General features: G+C 44.0%; 1 protein-coding gene across 1 annotated transcript in view; it reads left to right on the forward strand.

Annotated features, from left to right (window-relative positions):
• PREX1 (phosphatidylinositol-3,4,5-trisphosphate dependent Rac exchange factor 1) overlaps nucleotides 1-24,592 on the forward strand; it is a 220,618-nt gene that overhangs the window by 182,675 nt on the left and 13,351 nt on the right. Inside the window, exons 20-30 of the mRNA XM_083507877.1 lie at nucleotides 1,222-1,358; nucleotides 4,009-4,174; nucleotides 7,738-7,925; nucleotides 9,315-9,476; nucleotides 10,658-10,868; nucleotides 11,682-11,958; nucleotides 12,252-12,455; nucleotides 19,680-19,768; nucleotides 20,205-20,287; nucleotides 21,131-21,221; nucleotides 21,671-21,799. Of these exons, the coding sequence (XP_083364003.1) occupies nucleotides 1,222-1,358; nucleotides 4,009-4,174; nucleotides 7,738-7,925; nucleotides 9,315-9,476; nucleotides 10,658-10,868; nucleotides 11,682-11,958; nucleotides 12,252-12,455; nucleotides 19,680-19,768; nucleotides 20,205-20,287; nucleotides 21,131-21,221; nucleotides 21,671-21,799 (1,737 nt within the window). The remainder of the gene's footprint in view (nucleotides 1-1,221; nucleotides 1,359-4,008; nucleotides 4,175-7,737; nucleotides 7,926-9,314; nucleotides 9,477-10,657; nucleotides 10,869-11,681; nucleotides 11,959-12,251; nucleotides 12,456-19,679; nucleotides 19,769-20,204; nucleotides 20,288-21,130; nucleotides 21,222-21,670; nucleotides 21,800-24,592) is intronic.

Here is a 24,592-nt window from a genome sequence, read left to right on the forward strand (position 1 = left end):
GGCCTGATTGGTGGGCGGGATCTACATCTGGCCCACCCTCCGTGGGCCATGTGATGGGTGGGTGGGGCTGTCCACCTGTCAGTCACTTCAAAGGAAGAACTGGGAGTGAACTGTAGGTTTGCTTCCGATGCTTTTTTTCTTTATTTGTGGCCTTGGCTTTAGTTTAATCCAGAGTTGCAAAGAAAGAGTCAGCTGTGCAGCTGTGGCTTGAATTCAAGCTGCAAAGATTCTTGCCGAAAATTGGACCTTGCATTCAACACTAAATCCAGCACCAACTGCAAGTCACATTTTAGGCAGGGATCAGCTCTACTTGGGAGCTCCTGAGTGGAACAAAATCCTACCAGGGCTTGTATTGGCACCATATTTAAAAGGCACAGAATGCAAGCCCCATTTGCTGGGTAAGCTCATGGGTGGGTAGAGGGCCACTGATGTCAACCTGGCTGAGGGCTTCATCAGATCTGGAGCTGGCCTTGTCAGGCACAGGCACCTAGAGGTCAATCCCTTCTATTCTCCAATCTCTGCAGCATCGATCCCTACTATTAGCAGGCAATACGCTGCCTCTTTATTAGTATGCCTGGAATAAATACTGGAAGCCTGCTCTGCTTTGTCTGGATAACAGAGCAGGGCCTTTTCGTTGCTCCGCTTCAGGCTCCTTATTCCAGAAAAAGCCGCTGACATTGGAAGGCCTAGATTTGGTTCCAGCTTGCCGCTCCCACCAGTCTTATGATGTGTGAAGTACTATCAGTAGGAAAGGCAAGATATAAACTTATTGAATGTAGACAATCTAAAACGAAAAGTAGTTCAGTGTGCAATCCGATGATGCATGGTCACTCAGAATGAAGTCCCATTGAGTTTCAGATAAATGAATATAGGATTAGCCTTCTAAACAGATTGTAGGATCATTTGTAAACGAACTAACCTTTCTCCCTCCCTTTTGGGGGAAAGGTCTGTAGCTCAGGGGTAGAAAAGAGAGTCCCAGGTCCAATCCATGACATATTTTGTTAGGGGTGGAAATGTTCCTTGCCTGAAACTCTGGAGAGGTCTGACTCTGTATAATACAGCTTACACTAGAAGAACCTAAGAACAGCCAATGGCCCATCTAGGGTTGCTTCAGAAAATCTGCCATATCCGCCACTCACTTGACCAGAAATAGCTTGTTTATTTATTGCTTACTCTGTAGCCGTGCTTTCTAAACCCCCTCTCCTGTCCACCTCTCTTAAGGATCAGAAGCAAGCGCTGTGGGCCTTCACCCAGGGCAGTGTGTCTTGAAAGTGAGCGGGAATAACGTGATGAATGAAAATTGCACTGAGGTTCTGGAGCACTTTGCAGCATACAGGAACAGGCAGCAGGAATATCTGGTGAGTGCATGGGCGTGAGAAACTGGTTAGGGAGGCAGTTGTTTTCTTATAATACTTCTAGAAGGTAAGAAAACACTGTATCGTGCTGTTGTGCAACTGTTCTGCTGAGTAAGTGTGCTTTGAACTTACATCCCCTCATCAATGAGGGAGGGTGCTTAGAATTCACATGAAAGCAGAACTTTGCATATTTATCTTAGCCTCAAATATTCCTGGCAAAAAGCTGCTTCTGTCTAGTTAGCAGGGACAACCCCAAGTACTAAATTAGATTTGGTTCTGAGACCTGAACACTCCACCTTATAAAATCTCTTGACTTTTGTTGTATCCTAGTTTTAAAAGCAGAGCTCTCTCCTCTAGATGCTAACATTCTTCTCACGAAATTCAGTGCACTTTATATTTCTTAGTAATTGACTCCACTCCCATCCCACTTAAACCAAAAACTGTGCTGTGGCTCTAACTGGTTAGACTAAATTTATCCAATAGGCCAGTGTTTCCCTTGGGGAATCCCAACAAAAAATGTCATTTTGGGGCTTTTCTGCACAATCCTCTCAAGCCTATCTCTATTCACTGAGGACCAAAATAGATGATATCTGAAATACTGTATGCATTTAATGCCGCTGACTTTTGTTATTTGAAGAGAAGCTACAGGGGGAAATGTTCAAGACTGGGACTGTGGCATGGGGTGGGGGATTTGTCTTGTGTGTGGTGGGGGTTTAACCCCTATTTTTCCATGCTACAGTCAAAATGAAATACATCCCCCCCCAACTGCTATTGCCCATATCAAACAGCAAACAGCAGCATTGGAGGGAGGCAGTTTTCATCAGGACCACAGGATGAAGAAAAAGCAGTCTGCAGACAGAAGACTGGAACTGATGAGTAGAGGGGAAATTCTTTGGAGTGATGGGGGATAATGCAATGCCTCTTTACTTGTCGCACTCTGGTGGACTCTGATCTGGAAGACAGGTCCCGATCCCTACTCAGGCACAGCTTTGCAGGACCACTCTAGTTCTCTGCTTCAGTTCCTCATCTGTAAAGACATAGTCCCACAGAATTACTGTAAAGATGACCAGGTTAAAACACTATACAGTAGTATCTCAGGTTACATACGCTTCAGGTTACAGATGCTTCAGGTTACAGACTCTGCTAACCCAGAAATAGTACCTCGGGTTAAGAACTTTGCTTCAGGATGGGAACAGAAATCGCATGACGGTGGCATGGCGGCAGCAGGAGGCCCCATTAGCTAGAGTGGTGCTTCAGGTTAAGAACAGTTTCAGGTTAAGAACAGACCTCCAGAACGAATTAAGTACTTAACCCGAGGTACCACTGTATTAGAAAGAAAGAAAATAAATGTATCCCAGCCTTCAGTAGTACCTTCTCAATGCTGCTGCTGCTTTAAACAAAATCAGTGTGCAGCGTCATGCTGGAAGCAGCTACACACATCTGTTCCACCTTGCGTCCACAATGAAATGAAATGGACATGTGCAGCTGTTTTAAATATAACGTAGTACATGCTTAATCTGTTACATCTGAAGCACGACGGTGAGTATTGCATGTTGTGATTGCACAATGCAAGAAGTGGCTGGAAGAAGGACTGAAGAACAGAGAGATAATTTTCAGGTTGCCAAAATGTATTTTAAGAACCACTCCCCCCCACGCCAAATATGTTTACATTATAAATAGAATGGGAGCTTTTACTTTATAACAGTAAAAGGAGCTCACAGAAGAGGGAGGAGTCAGCAAAACAGCTACTCTCCTCCATCACAAGGGTCTCTTTCCATCCACTGTATTAAAAAGGGATATCATGGCACTGTCAGGGTCAAACCAGACAATGCATTAAGCACCTCTATGCACTTAATGAGCCAGACTTGTTATTTGAATAGCAGCCATGGGTGGAAGGAGGGGCATTTAAATAGTTGCAGAGGGAAGGTGAGGTGGATCTGGACTGTGGAATGTTAGGAGTGGGGATTTAACCCTTTCCAGGCCTCCTTTTTTTGCTGCAAACTGTTGGCGCTAATAAACTGTGACTACTGCCTCTCCCTTAACAGGGAGCTAACAGAGAGGTCATGTTAGAATCTCTACACAGTTTTGGCCCAGAGTATCTTAAGGGCTTCCTTTTCCCATATGAATCTGCTCAGTTATTAAGGTCATCATCTGAGGCTTTGCTTCACATCCTGCTTCAGTATGAGGCATGGTTGGTAGTCATGTGGGACCAGGCCTTATCAGCAGTACCACCCAGCTTGTGGAACTCCCTCCCCTTGGAGGTTCATGTGGTCCCCATATTGTAAGCCTTTCACAGAGCTGTGAAGACTGTTCCTTTTCCACCGGATGTTTGATCTTGAGTAATTCTGGCTCTATGTTGGTGGGGTTGTGGTTGCTCTGTTCAGATGTTCTCTCTAACTATATGGATTTCAGATATTTTAAATGAGATTTTCTCACATTTCCTGGTCCTGTTTATCATTCTTCTCCTTTGCCTGATGTTCATCATCACCCCCATTGGCCATCCATCATTGGCCATACTCATCTCATTATTGGCCATGCTCGTCCAGAACATCTGGAGCAGACCAGGTTGCTGATACCTGTAAATCCATCCAAAAGCCAATGTGCAGTGAAACTTGGGAGAATGTCTCTCTGACATCCTTGTTTTCTTTGGAAGGGTTTTTATCAATGGGTGTACCGAACGCATGAAGACGCCGAAGAGGACAGAGCTCGGCAGTCAGCTTCCAACTCATACCTGAACGGAAGTCATTCTGAATCTTGTAAAGGAGATCTCTTTACAATCGATGAAAATAATCCCCTTAATGACAGCCAGCAAGACGAAGGTAAGACATTCCCTGCCAATGAGGGAAATGATCTAGGAAGTGATCCGTGGCTGTCCTCTGATAGGGTTGGGGTGGGGAGGGATAGCTTGGTGATGCAAAAGTCCTCCTGGCCCCCCTTCTTAGAAATGATCTCAAATAGTAGGTCTATAAAAGACTTTCCTGAGACCTTGAAAAGCCACTGCCATCTGAAGTACTGGGCTAGATAGACCTGGTTCATTATAATGCAGTTTTATATTTCAGTAGAATGGGAGCTAGATGTGCCTTTCTTCTAGGCAAGGTGACAGAGACAATAATTTATACCTGAATGTATACTGTGTATACATTCCTGAATATATTCCTGAATGTATACTGTGGATGTTTAATTTGGAACAGGGGTTCTTTTCTTGTCTTCAGCAGACAGTCTTCAAGGGTTGCCATTCAACCCTTGCCTATTACAGGGACTGGAGACTGGGCATTTCCCCGGACCATGCCAGTTTCCTGCTATGTGCTATACAAGTGTGAGTCAGTGGGTGAGGCATCTGGTAGATCACTCAGGATGCCACAAGGAGAAGCCTATGTGCAGAACTTCATTCCTGCATCTCCTCCTTTGTGGTCTCTCACACTGGTTTCGTATATACAAACTTTGTCTCCAAAACAGTACATCTGTTTTTATTGACCTCTTTAGCTGTGCACTAGAGAAAATCACTGAGCCCCTGGATGCAGTGTTATAGGGAAATTGACTTGGCAGCTGCAATGTCAAGCCACAAACCCAACATAATTGCACAGTGCCTTTGCTTGTGGTTGACATATATCACACTGGGCAATGTTTTTATTTTATATTTTACTGAATTACTTGCATCCCTTGTGCCACGTAGGATGCCAGCTCAGTCTTTCTCTCAACTTGTTACCCCAAATTGGATGTGACTGACTTCTAGCTAAACTGTGGGATTCTTAATGAGAATGTTATTGAGAAAAGGGGATTGTGGGATTCTATTTACTGACAGTGCTATATTTGGCTGAAGCTATAACACAAGGACTGACCAAGATGGCAAGAGATGAGAGTATTAAGACATCTGAGTCCCGTTTGATATCTTGCCTTTGTAGCTTCTCTTTGAAAGAAAGTATGCTTTACTTAGCTGAACTTTCCCCACTGGGTTATTGTGAAGATAAAACTGGGTATAGCGTTGAGACCTTGAGTTTCTTCAAGCAAGAGTGGGATGCAAATATAAATAATACCTTAATAGGATGTTGCATAGCACCATATTTCAGCAAAATAATGAATGAAATTAAAACGTGCTTTAAAATTGAGACTGTTTGCTCAATAGGATCCTAAGAGGCCTGAGAACCAGCCCCACCAGTTGTGCCTAGTACTACCTGTCAGTGTCACCCCCTCTCCCAAGACATCACAAGACTTTTAAAATTGCTTTTGATGGCTTATAATTGGCAGAAGCATCACTGCCAGAATTCCAAGTAGTTTTGTTGACTGAGCAGAAGCGAGGAGGGCTTTTAAAGTTCATCAGTGATAATCACGTTTTTAAAAGCTTTTGAATATTCATATTTGCATTGTGTGCTCTTGGATGACTCGCAGTGTGATGGCATGTGCTTTGGCTGAATGATTGACAGTGTAATCCTAATTGTGCCTGTTCAGAAATGGAGTTCAGTGGTACTCGCTCTCAAATAAGTGTTCATATAACAGGGGTAGCATTGTAGTCCCTGCCAAATGTTTTAAACATCCACCTCCCATACACCCCAGGTTTCATGAGGCCAGAGATTATGGGAGTTGTACTTCATATACATACACACGCCTTTACGGTGGCCTTTGACACCTGAGATGCGTAGTTTCATGACCCACCCTCTTCCTGTGACTCTAATTTGTTGTAGAGTTGGAAGGGTCAAGCCCTCCTTTGTGCTAAGTGGACACACCCATGAGATGGAGTGGTTTTTGTTTTTATTTTTAATGAACTCAGTAAGATCGCAGTGTTCATAAATGCCAAGAGGGCCTTTTAATTATGGCATGTTCTCACTCCTCCTGTGCATAATGGCTTTTTGTGCTGCTTCAGGGATCCTGATAATTTTTTTGATATGTGTTATGCATTATGCATAACAATTATGCCCACAATACAAGCCCTTGTTAAAGATGGTAGCCCGCGCTTCACTGTAAAAGGCTAGATATAGCGCTGGTTGCTAATCCTACTGCTTCTACTGCCCTTAACAAAAAGGAGCACCCGGGCTTCAACACGTGACCGCCCAGCTGGTTCCTGCTCAAACAGACCACAGAGAATTACACAGTAATACCCTCACAGCAATCCTTCACAGTAAGCTCACGGCTTCGAGGGAATCACGGGTAAGGCAGATTGCAGCCCTCCTCTAGACAAACATCTAGGAATATCTACGCAACTTCTCCCGATCCCCGCATATGTTACCGGCTCCGGGCCAGGTCCTGGAGGGCGAGGCTTGCAATTCGCGAGGCTCGGCGCTGCAGCTGCACCAAATAGCCTTACTTTCAGGATCCTTACTCTTCCCGACGCTCAGACGGAGATAAAACAAAATAAATTCTTCGTGTACTGGGGTGGCGCTTTCCGGATCTCCTTTCGCCCGGATGGTTGGAACAAGCAACCCAGCAAAATTCCCTCTATGCTGTGGCTAAAACCCTCCAAACGCGCAACCGAGCACCTCCTCCAGCCAACTGCTGCCGACCAAATTGAGCACAAAGGTGCCAGTGATTTCAGCTCTCTCCCCAGTGATTTCAGCTCTGTAGGCAGTCAGCAGCAAGCGCAAGGCAGGAGGCACGGTTGTAGAAAAAGGCCAAACAAACGAAAAGGTCCCGGTCCGAAATGAAAAAGTCCCCGTCTGAAAACCGGGCAGCTGGAACGAAGCAAAGAGGGCGGTCCCCGGGCGCCCTAGCCTTAAATAGGCTAGGCCCCACCTCCCCGATTGGCGGGCTGGGTCGTAGTCATGCTTGGGGATTCCCTCTTTCTCGCGGGGGCTAAGGGCCAGCCCCCGCGTGTGTGGGGAGGGGGTGGGCCCGCAACCCCACCTCCTCTCCAGTTCGGAATTGGCTTTATGCCTACCGTCATGGTTGCTCGAGAGCAAACAGGCAAGATTCCCACTGGTCTTTTCAAAGGCTTTATTATTGGTGCAAAAACATTTACAGTGCAGAACCTCTCAATTCCATGTCTTGCTCAGTCACTAGCAGAATCTGAGAGTGGGCGGTCCTTAAACTTTCCCAAGCAGAGTAGTCTCTTGACCCCCATCCGACGCCTCCCCTCTCTGCGCGTAAACCTACTGGGCAGGGAGGATGTGGGTAAAGGGGGAACCTGACTCTCCCCCCCCGCTTTGTTCATGCACAGTGTCTTGGCTCTCTCTTGCATCTTCCGAGCCCTGCATCTCTTCCCCACTAGAGGCGGGGCTTCCCTCCTCCGCTGAGGAAGTGGTGCTTCCCACGATCTTTGGAGGCTCCCTGTAATCCAGCTGCCTTTCCACCTCTCGCCTCTGAGCTGATGGCAGTTCCCTGACGATATGCTACAGCTTGTGCTCTTGTCTCCATCTCTGTGCTCTTCTAATGACTGAACTTTGGTTTGCAGAATTGGCCCTTCAGACTTTTGACTCCCCGTTAATCATCAGAGAAGACACTCCTCTTATTAGCCTAACGGTGGACAATGTTCACCTGGAACATGGCGTCGTATATGAATACGTCAGCACTGCTGGGATCAGGAGCTTTGTCCTGGAGAAGATCATTGAACCCAAGGGGTCCTTCAGCCTCACAGCAAAGGTTTATACCATTCGGTGTTATTCTTTAATGCATCAACCAGGCATCCACCTTTCCCTGTCCCTGAAGCTCAGTAGAGTTACAAATGTATATAGAAATGTGTTAAAATATATTGAAGTCTGTTAAAATCCAGTTGCAATGAAAAAGGACCCTCTTATGACGGGAGACAACCTAATGGGAGATGGTGTACAATGAGTTAAAGAAAATCTTTAAACTTACCTTTCCTTAGTCAAAATAAAAAAAAATCCTTCCAGTAGCACCTTAAAGACCAACTAAGTTAGTTCTTGGTATGAGCTTTCGTGTGCATGCACACTTCTTCAGATACGTATCTGAAGAAGTGTGCATGCACACGAAAGCTCATACCAAGAACTAACTTAGTTGGTCTTTAAGGTGCTACTGGAAGGAATTTTTTTTATTTTGACTATGGCAGACCAACACAGCTACCTATCTGTAACTTACCTTTCCTTAGAAACTAGAAACATTTCTTCTAGGTGTAATTGCGAATGAATTGCCTAAGAAAGCCCACAACTTATGCAACAACCAGCAGCAAGGATAGTATATGCAAGAAATTGGAAATTAAGAGAAATCTCAGGGAAAGAACAACGGATATGTAAACTAATTGAATATGCCTAGCTTGCCAGTATGACATCTGAAATGAGAAACCAAGATGACAAATTGACAATGAGTGAGTGGGAGTACCTAGGGGGATATTTATTGGACCTTAAATATGACTTCCAGGTTAGGGGGTGCTTTGTGACCAACAGTTGACATTATAAAAGATAAGAGAGTGTGGAAAATTGGGTGAAGAACTAGTGTATGTGCAGCCAAATAATATGTATAAAGAACTGTCATGAAACGCTGGGTGGGAAGTCAAATAAATTTATTGTATATAGTATGGAAAAGAAGATGTAACTGTAAAACTAAAGAAACTCAAAAACTAGTCAGACGGCTGCAGAGATGTTGAGACTCACTGGAGGCAGATTGCAGCTGGCAAAGATTTTTTTTTAAACAGTGGCGGGGACACACACCAGAGAAAAACCTGTCATCCAACACCTCATTACTACATTATGGTTAATCAACCCCCACCTCTTCCAAAACATTCTTAGAAATCTGTCTACTTTCCACAGAAACAGCAGGCTTTCCCTCTCACTTTTTGTGGAATGAGGGTTCCACAAAAACAAAGAACAAAATTTGAGTCACCACTTGTCTTACAATTTACCTTTCTAAAGTGTTCCCTTGAAATACGCCAGGAAGCATGTCTACCTGCCCAGTTGTCATTTTTGCCTTTGGAATTGTGCAATCCTGGCTGATGTATTTCCAATGTTTCATCTGCTTAGAGGTTTGTGGCCTGGTGTTCCAACCAAACAAGGTAATTGTTTTCGAATGCTTTAGATTTTGGAGGCCTTTGCTACAGATGACAGCTTCTTTGTGAGGAACTGCAGAAGGCTTATGTCCCTCAGCAATGCTGTGGTCACTATGCCGCAATATGAGTGCCGGCAGATTTGCGACACAAAGTTGGAGAACATCAGCAGAAGGGTTGCCAGCTATCAAGAGGTGAGATCATTGTACACAACGACATCATGACATTAGAGCATAAATGGCCTCGGTCCATTTATGAAGGAGCGTCTCCACCCCCATCGTTCTGCTTGGACACTGAGGTCCAGTGCTGAGGGCCTTCTGGCGGTTCCTTCGCCGTGAGAAGCCAAGTTACAGGGAACCAGGCAGAGGGCCTTCTCGGTAGTGGCACCCACCCTGTGGAACACCCTCCCACCAAATGTCAAAGAGAAAAACAACTACCAGACTTTTAGAAGACATCTGAAGGCAGCCCTGTTTAGGGAAGCTTTTAGTGTTAAATAGACTATTGTATTTTAATATTTTGTTGGAAGCCGCCCAAAGTGGTTGGGGAAACCCAGCAAGATGGGCAGGGTATAAATAATAAATTATTTATTATTATTATTATTATTATTATTATTATTATTATTATTATTATTATGCCTTTAGATTTCAAATCCCCTTTTAAGGAGGTTGGCTGGGTGTAGGTGCGCATTACGTTATGTGTTTTAAACTTTTAGATGGCTTTCTGGTTTTATTCAGATTGCAGACTAATGTCACTGTCTGATTGTGAAACACTTGCACCATATCCAGTTAAGGGCCTTCTTCACACAGAAGCAGGCTTTCCAATCCGACATCTCGGACTGGATGCACACAGCTCATTTTACAAAGCCAAGATATGATGACTGCAGATCGGACAGGAAGCAGGAGTAAGGGGATCCTATGTACCCTCCTCAACAAATAGCTGATTAGTGGGATTCTGGTTTTTTAAAAAAATGGGGAAAAAATATGAGTAGCACATATCCAGAACCCACAGCTTCATTCACAGTCTTTTGAGTCAGAGCCCCAGTTTACATTATGGGATGTAAGCATTCACCTGCTATCATGGATAGCATTTCTACATCATTTCTGGTCTCTCCTGGATTCTGTGAACATCTTGAAGCATGCAATACATAGATTTATGTAGTTATTAAGGAAATACATTTTCTGTGAATTATTGGAAAGAGGGCCACTGAGATATTTTTTCTTCTTCTGTGGGTGGAGGTGGTGATGGAAATAAGGGGAAAAAAGAGGAGCAGCTGTGGTAGGTAGTTCAATTTATTTATAAGTGCATAAACCCAGGGGCAAGTAGTTTGTGGATTAGTGTGCTAGTACAATTGAAACATTTTTCTTTCTTTCCCTAGTTCGCAGATGAGTTGAAAACCAAGGTGAGCCCACCCTTCAAACGAGCCACAACGGAACTTCACCCTCTGAGCAGCATGGATTTCTGCCCCACCAACTGCCACATTAACCTCATGGAAGTGTCGTATCCCAAAAACACTACCTCGGTGGCTAGGTCGTTCAGCATTCGCATCGGACGGAAGCCTTCTATTATCGGCCTAGATCCAGAACAAGGTGCTCACTATCTCTTAAGAGCTTTGCATACCCATTGGAGCAACACCCAGCTGTTGCTCAAGACCAAATTCAAGAAGAATGCTTCTGCTAAGATGCCTGGTCCCCTCTGAAGTTTTTATGAGAACATCTGACTCTGTCATAGGACACAGCGTAATAGTGGGAATAGGGTGGGTGGGGATGAACATAACTATCATGCTGCACATGACAGTCAAGCAGCCTTAAGCAAATTCCCCCCTTTTTCTGTATAGAAGGGATGGTTTATTGACTGGGAAAGAAACCTGAAAGACTTAACAAGAGATCCGTCACCATGCAAATATGGCTGCAAGGCTTGGCAGCTGTATGTAGGCAATTGAACAAGAATGGTCTTCCACTGGTGTCTGTGCTAAAACAATATGTTGTTTTGAGGCAATTTATGATAATACAAGGAGCAACTGAGATACTGGCAACAGGGAAAGGAAGGCCAAAGGTCTAGGACTAGCTCATGGTTGCTGTTCTTGCCCCAGTATTTACAGAATTTGACAGGCTTGAGTAGAGCTATTGGCCTGCTGATAATTCCAGATAAGTAAATAAATTTCATAAGCATAGTTCTAACCTTTAGGTAAATTTTAAAGGATTTCTCTATGATGTCTACAAAGGGTCTTTGGGGCGGGGAAATTCTTCGTAATTCCTTATTTCTTCCCATCTGTCACTTATATCTTCCCCCTTTTGGAAAACAGGTCAATAAATAACATATAAAAGAATTTGAGGTTGCTCCTTAAAAGAAGCTTTAAAGACAAGTGCTTTTTGTAACCAGAATTTTTAAATGTTTAACAGGAAGCTTAAATCCAGTCTCATATACTCAGCACTGCATAGCCAGCATGGCTGCACCATCATGGAGATGCTTGGCGCCAGAAAATGGGGACCTCAACCCACATGGACAATATGATGGTTGCTATGGCCAAGAGAATGGAGGAACTACTCAGGAGGAGAGAGGTCTCACCTTTCTGTTGAAGCAAGAAGATCGGGAAATACAGGACTCCTACTTGCAGCTCTTCAACAAACTAGATGTAGCAGTTAAAGAAATGAAACAATACGTCTTTCAGATAAATAAGTGAGTTGGTTAACGTCTTGCCTTTAGAAATCTTTGTGCTCAGTCGGGGGGGGGGAGGAGAGAATCAAAGTTATGATTGAATTATAGCTCTCAACGCCCTACTTGGCTTAGCTTTAGCATGCCTTAGAGCAGGGGTTATGCAGAGCCTCCGATTAAGGTTTTAAAAGCATGGGGAGATTCACAGAGCTTCAGCCTACAGGTGTCCCCATGTATCTATAGCAGATATTACACTTCTGGCTCCTGGAGCCCTTGGCTTGTTTTTCTTCTTACCATGATACATTCTACACCTCCAGGCTTTTGTCCACCATTACTGAACCCACGGCAGCAGGATTATGTGAGCCTCCCTCCATGGAGGAGATGCCCGCCACATCCTTGGTCTCGGAAGAGAGCGATATTGACAAAGTCGAGCATGGGATGAAGAAGGTTTGTTTCAAAGTGTCTGAGGAGGACCAGGAAGATTCGGGACACGATACAATGAGTTACAGAGACTCATACAGGTGGGTTCAGTGAGGCGCACTGCTCGGAAGCCATTTCACTTGGATACTGAGAAGATTATACATCCATGTATCATCAAATGAATCACATACTGCTGTTAAAACTTGTGGTATCAAGAATGCTTATGTTCTTCTGCTTGATGGCTTAATCTAGTAGCAGACTTGGGTAGTGGAGTACCTATCAGGAAGTGAAAAAAGAACCACCCCAAAATAAGTTTTTTGCATCCTTGGAGAACCCCCAGAAGTATATTTGTAAAATAAAAGAAAAATTATAAAGAGCGAGAGAGCAGAGACAGAGAAGAAAGCCCCTTGGCAACAAGATCCTAAGAGCATACAGAGTGAAGATGGTAGTTGAGAGAAAGAGAAATGTCTAAACTGCCTGAGCCCCTGACAAGTTATGAAAAGGGTCGTAGAAAGAGGGGTGGTTAGGGTTGCAGGTGTGTGACCCAGGGACCCCTGACAGCTTGTTATAACTATCCTTGAGAAGAGAGATTGTGAGTTGGGTGGAAGGAGATCTAAAAACTCCCCACCACCACCCACTCTATACATGGATGTTTCAGAAGGACAGCAAAGCAAAAGGATTCATTTCCCTTTTTTCGTCCTCCAGAACGGTACCCGCCCCGTATAGCTATGAAATGCTCAAAATTGGGGCCAGCAGACTGGGGGAAATCCCTGGGGAGCAGGGGAAAATTCACCCTTTTTTCTCTTTCCGACTACTGAAATTTCCCTTTCCAAAGAGATCTGAGCAGCAGTTCTCTCTGACTATGCCACAGAATTGTATTTCAGGTTCTATTTGTTAATGAATGCATTTGAGAACATGCGCTAAGCTAGAAGCAGAGGTGGTTTTAGAGTAGTCCCATCGGTTCACCCACACTGGGCGCTGGTACTGCAGGGGGCGCTGCAACAATGATGTAGAACGGAGCACGAGAGGCGGGGGGGGGGCAGATTTTAGCATCGCACAGGGCACCACTGAAATTAGAGAACCCAGAGTCCACCACTGCTAGAACTGCTTATTACATGCACGGTGATGCCTTTTTGGCTGGCGCACTTCTTTATGTCATCACAAGAAAAATGTTTGTTGCGCCCCAATCTGTGAATCCATTCCAGCAAATGTTAATGATGGCTAAATTAGGAGATTAGTCACAGCTAACCTTTATTAATATGTGTCCTTTGTTTCTTTAAATTGTGTCCTTTGTCTTATAGATATAGACACTTACCAATCTTACATTCTTATTCAAAGGGTTCTTGCACTTTGATAACAGAGCAGAATCATAACCCATATATTGCCCTTCTGTTTTGCTGGTTGTTTGTACATTACCACATTTTATTCTGGTATGACTTGCCATATGGGAGGCCACTTGTAAGATTTTTGAACAAAAGTTAAATGTTTTGTGCAGTGAGGCAGGATGAAGGGGAAAGCAATGGGGAATTGAAGTGACCCCAAATAGTCGCATTTTGACTAATGCTGTCCTCAGTGACACAGAATGTTCACAGCAACAGCTACCTACTAGCTAGCAATACCTTCTCACCATTTAGTACATCTGCATTGCAGGGTAGAAGGAATTTGTCCCTCTTCATAGGAAGGACATTCCATCACTCCAGGCAAATTCAGTTGCTTTTCTCCATGGTCTATTTCTAATCTCATTCTGCCTTAAGAAGCTAAAATCCAAATGTTTTTAAATCTTACCAATTCCTTCTCTCCTTAAAAAGCACTCTGTGCTTAAAATCTGCTAACAAATGGATCATCACTCCTTATATACTTAGGACTGTTCCCAAATGTACAGTAGAGTACATATGACGTGGGCCAGGCCCTAATCATTACTTGCACGGTATGAATTTAAGTGCATCCAGTCCAGAGTTCACAACAATTTGACATGGTGCACATGTCAGTCACCGGATCAACTTACAGCAGGGCCTCAGTGATCAGGCAGGTCAGGTGAGGTCAGAGGGAAGAATTTTCCTCTTTATCCAGTGAAGCATTGCAGCTGGGAAGAGGGAATCTTTTGTGGGTTTTTCAGGGGTAGACGCCTGTTAGCTTCAGACTGGTTCTGCAGCTGTTGTTTGCAGAACTGTTAACTTGTTGTCTTATGTGTACAAACACACAATCCACAGAAAACACAGACTAATTGGACTTTATAACGATTACATCTACAGCAGGATTTTTTTGCATTACTCAGATCAGCAGGCACCAGTCTGAGGCACATGGAAGTAGACTGAATTAACCACAGCTCTGCTGTTTGGAAGATCTCACAAGAGATTTCAAGTAATGCGCTTTTTTTTGGACTTTGTGGTTTTGTGTCCTAAGTGGAACAATTTCTGGATCATACATTAGAAGGATAGGAGAGAACAGAATATGCTGTTTTTGAAGGGGCCACCAACGAGCTAGAGGGTTTTTCACTGTCTAAATCATAGCCCTTCGATGAGGGCATTACGAGACTCATATACCCTTCCCTCCCCCAAAGGTGAAAACTGACAAGTGAAGAATAGCTTGGTCCCTGTCCACTTGTTCTAACCCGGGAATCTAAAGATGCAAGGAAGTTGCCCACTCCTCTGTATTGCTGATTGAAGGAGCAAATAAGCTAAATTCGGCTCCAGCAATATAGAGGATACAAAATGGATTTAGGCCAAGATACACAAGGTTTTCCTCCAATAGTTCCTCCTCTTGCCAGGCACACCAACAACATGAGGTAATTAATGGCGGCGGCGGCGGGGGTCATTTCATAGTAGTTAAAAAACAAACCAGTTTGAACGGGCTCTTCATCTCAATTGATTTCAATCCAATACCAGAGCTAAAATTCAAATACCCTTTATTCAGTGCTTTGTGGATCACAACAATAAGGAACTAAGGCACCTGTACTGTAGAACAGAAATTCCACCCGGCCATTCTGCAGGCAATGCTATTTTAAAGAGACCTTTTTAGCCTGATATAGGAGCATATTTATATATTCTTCAAATTGTTGTTGTTTAGTCGTGTCCGACTCTTTGTGACCCCATGGACCAGAGCACACGAAGCACTCCTGTCTTCCACTGCCTCCCGCAGTTTGGTCAAACTCATGCTGGTAGCTTCGAGAACACTATCCAACCATCTCGTCCTCTGTCGTCCCCTTCTCCGTGTGCCCTCAAACTTTCCCAGCATTAGGGTCTTTTCCAGGGATTATTCTCTTCTCATGAGGTGGCCAAAGTATTGGAGCCTCAGCTTCAGGATCTGTGCTTCCAGTGAGCACTCAGAGCTGTTCAAATATCTCCTGACTTACTCCTGTCACTATGGAAATGAGTCTAGCAAATACTCAACAACTTTACCATTAGACTGCTGTAGAAAGTCAAGACTGTTTGAAAAACAGCTTTGTGCATTTCAGTTCCTCAAATGTGGTTCTCTCACTCCCTGTCCCCACCCTCTGCCTTTGTAATATAGCACTATAAAACCACAGAAGTTTTCAGGTAGCTTGGAAGCGCTTCTAGTAGCTGCAGTTGCAGAGAAGTCTTTTCTATTCAAGTTTGTGAACATTGTGTTCCCAGAAGACTCAGAAGAGGAAAATAGTAAAAGAATAAAATTTCAGGTTCCCCACCCCCTTACCCTGCTTTCTTGTTTTTCAGTTGGTTTCGGAAAACTGAGAAAAAATATTTGTGTCTGAAAATCTTGTCTTAAGGCATAAGTGACCAGCTGCTTCTCATGGCATATATGTCACCTAGTGAAATATCAAACTGTTCAAGCTTTAAAATTTAACTATGTGGTATTTAAAATGTTTATGTACCACTTTGTGTAAATAAATCTTGAGCAGTGTATAATATAAAATTTATTTTAAAAAAACAAAGACGATGAATCAGTATAAAACCCCAAAATACTGATATTTTGACAGATCACCCTGGTTGGTGCTAGAAGGGAAGCATAAAGCCCAATCGGAAGATCTACATTTGAAATGTATTTCTGGGGAGCCAGTGTGGTGTAGTGGTTAAGAGCAGTGGACTCGTAATCTGGTGAACCGGGTTCGCGTCTCCGCTCCTCCACATGCAGCTGCTGGGTGACCTTGGGCTAGTCACACTTCTCTGAAGTCTCTCAGCCCCACTCACCTCACAGAGTGTTTGTTGTGGGGGAGGAAGGGAAAGGAGCATGTTAGCCACTTTGAGATTCCTTTGGGTAGTGATAAAGTGGGATATCAAATCCAAACTCTTCTTCTTTCCTGCTGCAGTGATTTAAGCCCTAGTCAGATGGTAGCTCTTTCTCCGATACTGGACTTTCTAATCTGGGAGGAGTAACAGGGGACCCCTTCCCCTTAAACATGCAATTTAGATGTGTTCATTTCCACATACATGTCATGCTTTAGGATTGTTATGAGCATAGTGAACCAGGTACATTGAGTATTTCTCCTGTGTTGTTAGCAAAGGAGATGGAATTTTGTGTGAACAGAGCTCTCAACATGACAACCAAACAAAGAAAGCTACTGAGCGGTAGCCAAAAACTGTCAAACGTTTGTAGAAAATCCCCAGCGTGTTTTGCAACCTGTGCATTAAAGAAAATAGGCCATGGCAATTCAATTAGAAGTGCTATTTCTAGCACTTCAAGTTTCCTAGTCACAGGAATTAGCATCATTTATTTCCTCTAAGAACCGAGCATTGAACATGTAAAAAGCACATTTTGCATGGTTTAAATCCTCAGTTTTGGTTCCATAGAAAAGCTGTTGGTGGGTGGTAGGCTAATCTTTTGCTGGCAGTGTATCTTCAGGGCTTTTCTACCTATTTACAGTGGAATTTGTTTTAATGCAATAGAATAATTTTATTCAGCTTTTCATATGACTCCTATTCCTGTGCTGGGTTTTGTTTAATGGGTTCTATAATTGAGCCTAATCTGTCCTAGATGACACAGTGAGATCAAAGGCAGCTTCCCAGTGGGGCTGTCACTTGTTTCAGAATTTAAATGAAAGATGAGAGAGTTTGTTCTGTCTTACCTCTTTTAGACTCAGACGATTAAGCATACATAACCTATATAATAGCAATTCAAGAAGGAATCAAATGTGTTTTGATTGGTTTTGGTCAGAAAATGGATATCCCGGAGCTTACAAGAATGAGTAAAGCACAGCTAAGAAGATACTTAGCTGGAATTAGTCATGGTTTGTTGCACGAGATCTGATTCGGTCAATCAGTTTACCTTTCATAGCCATTTCTCTCTTCCTAACATTCCTGAACATAGTGTAGTATATCCCTTTCAGAAATTAAGAGAAATAGATACCTTTGAGAACAACTTATATATTGATAGCAGAAATCAAGTGGAGCATTCTCCTTCACCCTTGTCATTTTGATTGAGATGAAACAGCTCTTGGATATCCTGTGCTTACTGCATTTATTGTTTGTGTTGTTGTTAAGCTATTAAGATGCAGCAACTTGCAGATCTACACAGACAAAAATATCATGTCATATTTTTCTCCTGCTCATCATTTTTCGATCCCCACAACAACCCTAAGAGGAACCCTAGGAAAGGCTGAGATGCAATGACTGGCCCAAGGTGAACCCACTGAGCTTCATGGCCAAGTGGGGATTTGAACCCTGGTTTCCCAGGTCCTAATCCAACACTCTGGGTATGTCTCTGTATCCAAAGAGCTAACAAGTTCTCATAAGGGCCCATTCCATAGAGAAGGCCCCTGTGGTAGTCCAGCGTATGGAGTTTCAGACTTGAATCCCACATATGTGAATTCAGGTATCACCAGACTCATGGACTTGTGGTTCCTTGGACCTTCATTTCCCATTTTCAACATGGGAGCAGAAGAGAGCCAGTGTGGTGTAGTGGTTAAGAGCGGTAGACTCGTAATCTGGTGAACTGGGTTCGATTCCCCGCTCCTCCACATGCAGCTGCTGGGTGACTTTGGGCTAGTCACACTTCTCTGAAGTCTCTCAGCCCCACTCACCTCACAGAGTGTTTGTTGTGGGGGAGGAATTTAAAAAAACAAAAAAAATCTTTAAAAAATGGGAGCAGAAAAGACTTCCCTTGTGGGGTAGTTTTGAGCGTATTTAAAAGATTGCAATGTTCATTTAAATAGTGTTGCATAAATTATATCCCATTCAGAGAAGGTGCCTCCAGTTGCATCTGATTGGTTTACATTCTGGCACATCAGGACCAGAGGCCAAATGCGGTCCTCCAGACCTCCTTGTCTGGTCCTTGGGATTTTCTCCAGGCCACACTCCTCAGTGGCTCTACGTCTTGGCTTCCAGAAGTGTTTTTGCCTGGCCACAATGTGACCTTCAACTCTCATAATGCCTCTTGCTCACCTTGGTGGACAATATAGAAGGGTGTGTTTTGAAACAAACTTACTGCACAGATGTCATATTTAGATTGACTCATGCATACTCTTGCTTCTTTTCACCACTGGCATGTGACCCATTTTGACTCCTATGTAAAAGAGTAAGAATGGCTAACGAAAGTTAGAAGACAGGATAGTTATGTTAGGTTGGGAAATTAGAACTCTTTACGTATTCTGCTACTGGTTCTGCAGATTATGCTCTCTAATAAAAATGTATGTTTATGTTTAAATCTGTTCTGGTCTGGATGGATTCTATGGCAAGTATATCTCACCCAACATGCTTTGTGTGGATATACTTGAGTATGATGATAAAACCAGAGTCCTACTCCTTTCTATAAGTTAGAAGGTGGCAGTGGCAGTGGCAGGTAGTTTTAAGGGAAGTCTGGACTCAGCAGAATAGCTCAGTGACTGTCCTGGTGGCCATCCAGGGATACACCTGGAAATGTCACAAAACAGGTACCGAAAACACTGTTCCATCATTGTGCATTCTAATAAAAAACTGTGTGGTTTTAAGTTAAATCTGAACTTTAGAGTCAAGCAACAGAACATTGAAGCTCAATGACGAAGTCCCTGTGCTCAAAGAATCAACTAAATTTGGGTTAGAATTTGAACTTCTAACCCTTGTCTTTAGTCACCGACATGAGCTCTGGTAGCAAAGAGTAATGCTACAGTTCTGCAATCTGTCTTCATCAGTGAAAGATGAAGTATTCTAGGACAGAGTTCAAAAGTTTGCTGTCACTAAAGGATAGTATCCTCTTACTGTGTTGAGTTAGGAGGGCCATTGTCCATTGTACACTACATTAAACCCTTGGAGACAGGCAGGATAGAAATGAAAGAATGCCCTTGGATACACCCCCCCCCAAAAAAGGTGCTAACTATGCATAGCTGGAATTCTGCATATGAAGAGTTCCTTAGTTTTTACACATTTTTCTTCCAGTGAGTGCAACAGTAACCGGGACTCTGTGCTTTCCTACACCAGCGTACGGAGTAACAGCTCTTATTTGGGCAGTGATGAGATGGGATCAGGTGAGTGAATGTTGTGCTTCTATAATGAGACCATGTATGAACCATAAGCCAATTCTCCAGTAGATGCCAGTCTATTATTCAGCTGCTCACTTGTGTTTTGTTAGTGTTCCCATAGCAACCACCCTCCTTGCAGACTTATGGATCTAAAAAAACCCATGTCATTCACTATGTCCAAGTGGAAAGAGAAACTTCAAAAATCAGTTGGGTCGTCTTGTTCATCTTGGTTCTTAGAGCACTTTCAGTTCTCCTTCTTTCCTTTTCACCCCTTCAGAAAGATAGAAGGAGGGTGGTTGATCACAGCCTAAAGTGGTTGTAATTGATATTCCTGTTGTCATTATATATTAAATTCCTAGATAGGCATTTGCTCCTGACATTCTTTCCATTGCAATATATTTGCATGAGAACAAGCCCAAAGTTTTACTGTTCTTACCATTAGGTGATGAACTCCCCAATGACATGAGGATACCTTCAGACAAACAAGACAAACTGCATGGCTGCCTTGAGCATCTATTTAACCAGGTGAGTGACACAAATGATGTAGAACAGGGAACTTCACTGCTTTTGCCATATTCTCTTAGAGTGCGTGCTCTTCCAGATGCTTAAAAAGGTAAAGGTAAAAGGACCCCTGACCATTAGGTCCAGTCGTGACTGACTCTGGGGTTGCGGCGCTCATCTCGCTTTATTGGCCGAGGGAGCCGGTGTACAGCTTCCGGGTCATGTGGCCAGCATGACTAAGCCACTTCTGGCAAACCAGAGCAGCACACGGAAATGCCGTTTACCTTCCCGCTGGAGCGGTACCTATTTATCTACTTGCACTTTGACGTGCTTTCGAACTGCTAGATTGGCAGGAGCAGGGACCAAGCAACGGGAGCTCACCCCGTCGCGGGGATTCGAACAGCCGACCTTCTGATTGGCAAGTCCTAGGCTCTGTGGTTTAACCCACAGCACCACCCACGTCCCTTCCAGATGCTTAGGAACCAGTAATGTTGATTAGCAATTGGATGCTCTTTTCTTGACATTCTCTGTGATGGGGTTCAACAAATATTCTGTTGCTCATTCAGGCCACGGCTCATCTAGTTGGCTTCATCTGGAGTGCCTGAGAGCATGACAGTTGTCTTCGGTTATTCGCCCCCAGCACTTGGTGTTCAAAAATATACTCCCTCTGGTCTTGGATGCTTCATTTAGCTATTGTGATTTGGGGAGGGCATGGGGCACACATGGGGGAAGGAGCTGTGTAAGCAGAAATTATTGCACTGATGGGATGTGTTACCACCCACGATTTCCCTTAGAAAAAAAACAAAAAACACCTCTCCAGAAACTCTTGGAGAATTTTCAAGACTCACTAAATGTACTTCTTTGCAGGTGGATGCCATCAATGCCCTTCTCAAAGGACCAGTAATAAACAAGGCTTTTGAAGAAACAAAACATTTTCCAATGGACCACAGTTTACAAGGTAAACTTGCCAGAACATCGTGTGTCCAGGATCTTGCTTTTCTCAGAACTTTACATCTGCTCAATCTCCAGCTGTTTCCCTCCTTCCTTCCTTCTGATGTGTGAATTCGCTCCTCCTTTCTTGAGAGCAGGGATAGGAAAACCTGGAATGTGATTGACATCACATCATGTTACAGGGGAGATATAGAAGGAAAAGACACTGTGCTGCTACTCTCAGTGGTAGCAATTAATTCCTCATAAGATCCAGTTTCCAGCCCTATTGTAATTTTATTATTTGTATTCCACCCATATGACAGGGTTTTCCCAGCCAATCTGGGCAGCTTTATTTTTTCATCAGAGCCAACTTTTCAGAGGTCTTGGTTGGGATTAGCACAGTATGCAGTCAGGTGCTGTTTTGAACTACTCTGGCATTGCTCAATTGCCCGGCCTAAACTCTCTCTTCTTCTGCAGAATTTAAGCAGAAAGAAGAAACCACAATTCGGAGCAGGAACAAGATTCAAATCAGCATCCAAGAAGATCCCTGGAACCTTCCGCTCCGCATCAAGAACCTTGTGGAGACCATACAGAAATATGTGGAAGGTCTGTGAAAAGGGATGCTGGGGGGAAAGCTCTTCGGTTTATTCTAGTATTATGAAAAGGGTAGTAGAGTGACCGGAGATTTATCTGGGCTACTTTTATTGCAAATCTGGGTTTCTACCCATTGGGCTGGATCAGTTTTGGGTGGGTTCTGAGCGTGCACCCTTTGTACTGACATGAGCTGAAAACATTTCTGATGAGACATAATTGGCCTGTGTTTAGCAGATGGATATTTCTAACAGATGAGAATTGTTCCCTATAGGCAATCCAAGTAGAGATATTTGATGTCCCTCAGGAGGTTGTGAACTCTCCTTCCTTGGAGGTTTTTAAGCAGAGGTTGGATGGGCATCTGTCATGAATGCCTTAGCTGAGATTCCTGCATTGCAGGGGATTGGACCAGATGACCCTTGGGGTCCCTTCCAACTTATACAATTCTATGATTCTATGTACAGTGGTGCCCCGCAAGACGAATGCCTCGCAAGACGGAAAACTCGCTAGACGAAAGAGTTTTCCGTTTTGGAGGTGCTTCGCAAAACGAATCTCCTATGGGCTTGCTTCGCAAGACGAAAATGTCTTGCGAGTTCCTGCGGTTTCCCCCCCTCCCCCCCTTTTCTAAGCCACTTATCCGCTTATCTGCTAAGCCGCTAAAAGCAGCTAATAGCGCTAATCCGCTAATCCGTCAATGGTCTTGCTTCGCAAGACGAAAAAACCGCTAGACGAAGAGACTCACAGAACGGATTCTTTTCGTCTTGCGAGGCACCACTGTATATCTGAAACTGACACACCTCATAAGTCAGGCTCACAATAATTCCTTTGTTAGATTCCATCTAATTTTTCATTGGAATACGCTGCTCAAACTTGACTATGTGAATTTCCCCAGCAAAATCCTCCATCAGAAGAGGAAGTGCAAGGGCAGTTCTGGACAAGCACCCTGGCTGCCGAATAATGTCATAATCCCTTGACTACATTCGTTTTTTGCTCATTGTGAAGTAAACTTGGGGAGTTCCCATGTTGAGCCATTTCCCTGACATTGAAATGGTCTGTGTTTTAGTCTGAATAAGGAGAGTAGTTCTGATCTGCTTTCATTAAGAAACACAAAGTTTTCTTCAAGCTGAAGAGTTTGTTGAGTCTAGAACCCCCTTGAGGCACCCAAATGAATGTGTTGACGGCATGAACTGTTATTGGGGGCTGGGTATGCAGACATGTCTTGCCCCCAGCATCCTGCCTTCAACACTTTGTGGGCAAGAACTAGGTAAGAGACATAAATCAGAATACAGAGTAGCTTCAGGTGTGTTTGATTCCAAAATATTAGTGCAAACTGTACTTATGATGGGATGTTTAACCTTTGGACTACCAAATGTTGTTGAAGTCCAGGTCTTATCACACCCAACTTGCATGGCCAATGGTCAGGGGTATTGGGAGTTGCAGTTCAATGTCTGGAGGACCAAAGATAGGCTCCACTGACTTACTTCCCCAAGTTTCTTAAATCTCCTCAAACATTGGAGTAAATAAAGGTAAAGGGACCCCTGACCATTAGGTCCAGTCATGGCCAACTCTGGGGTTGTCGTGCTCATCTCGCTTTATTGGCCGAGGGAGCTGGCATACAGCTTCCGGGTCATGTGGCCAGCATGACTAAGCCACTTCTGGCAAACCAGAGCAGCACACGGAAATGCCGTTTACCTTCCCGCCGGAGTGGTACCTATTTATCTACTTGCACTTTGACGTGCTTTCGAACTGTTAGGTGGGCAGGAGCAGGGACCGAGCAATGGGAGCTCACCCTGTCGTGGGCTCTGTGGTTCAATCCACAGCACCACCTGCGTCCCTTATGAGGATAAGGGCTTAAACAGGGGAGGGGTCTGGGGTGTACACATGCCCTGGGCCCAGTGTCCTGGTCAGAGGCAGAGGCAGCGTGGAGCCTGCATGTACTCAAGCCACTGCGTCTCTCCCGGGAGAGATGTGTGGCTTGGGCACTCTGCAGGCCCTGCAATAAGTGCTGCCTGGCCTTTTGTCACTGCCTTCAGTGGTGACAACCGGGGTGGCCCGCACCCACCTCACCCCCTTCCTCCGCCCCTGGTCCTGGTACGCTGATTCCACTTCACACATTGAGCTGAACATGCTTACAGGAACTTGTAATGCACAAAGATATAAAGTGCCACCAGCATGCATAGGGACATTGAGGGTGGGCCTCATGGGTACAGTTTGCTACAGTATTTTAGATTTAATTAAGCACACTTGGAGCTGCCCATGATGTCTGACTTTTGCCTCCTTCCTAGTTTGTGCACGTGAACAATTGTTTTCTTGGGGCTAGGATTTGTCAGGGCTCCAACCTGGAACTTGTTTTTGGTGCAGTTGCTGAATGCTGGAAACTTATGAAGTGATTTCAAAGAGTATGTGCAGAGCAACTTCTCCTTCCCATTAAGTAACCATATCTAGCCCATGCATAGCTGAGAAAAAGGAGCAAGGCCTTCTAGATCAGTGTCCCCAGACTTTCACCCTCAGCCTTGAAAATTGCTGGGAGTTTTGATGGACCACATAAAAGTTTTTTTTCCTGCCTGCTGTAGCAATTGCAATGTGCTGTGCTAAATTGCTGCATGATTTTTAATTGCATTTTCGTTGCTTCTTTAATTTAGTACGTTGTATTTTATCGTATTACAGTTGGAATATATGGAATTCAACAGAATTCAGTTTATAAGTGCTCTTCACTGACGAGCTGCAGACCAACTAAATGAAGCTTATGGACCTCAGTTTGGGAACTCCTGTTCTAGGCTAAGGGGTGCCATTCCCAAGTCTGCTTGT

This window comes from Podarcis liolepis, assembly GCF_965112155.1.
Source record: "Podarcis liolepis genome assembly, chromosome: 6".
NCBI lineage: Eukaryota > Metazoa > Chordata > Lepidosauria > Squamata > Lacertidae > Podarcis > Podarcis liolepis.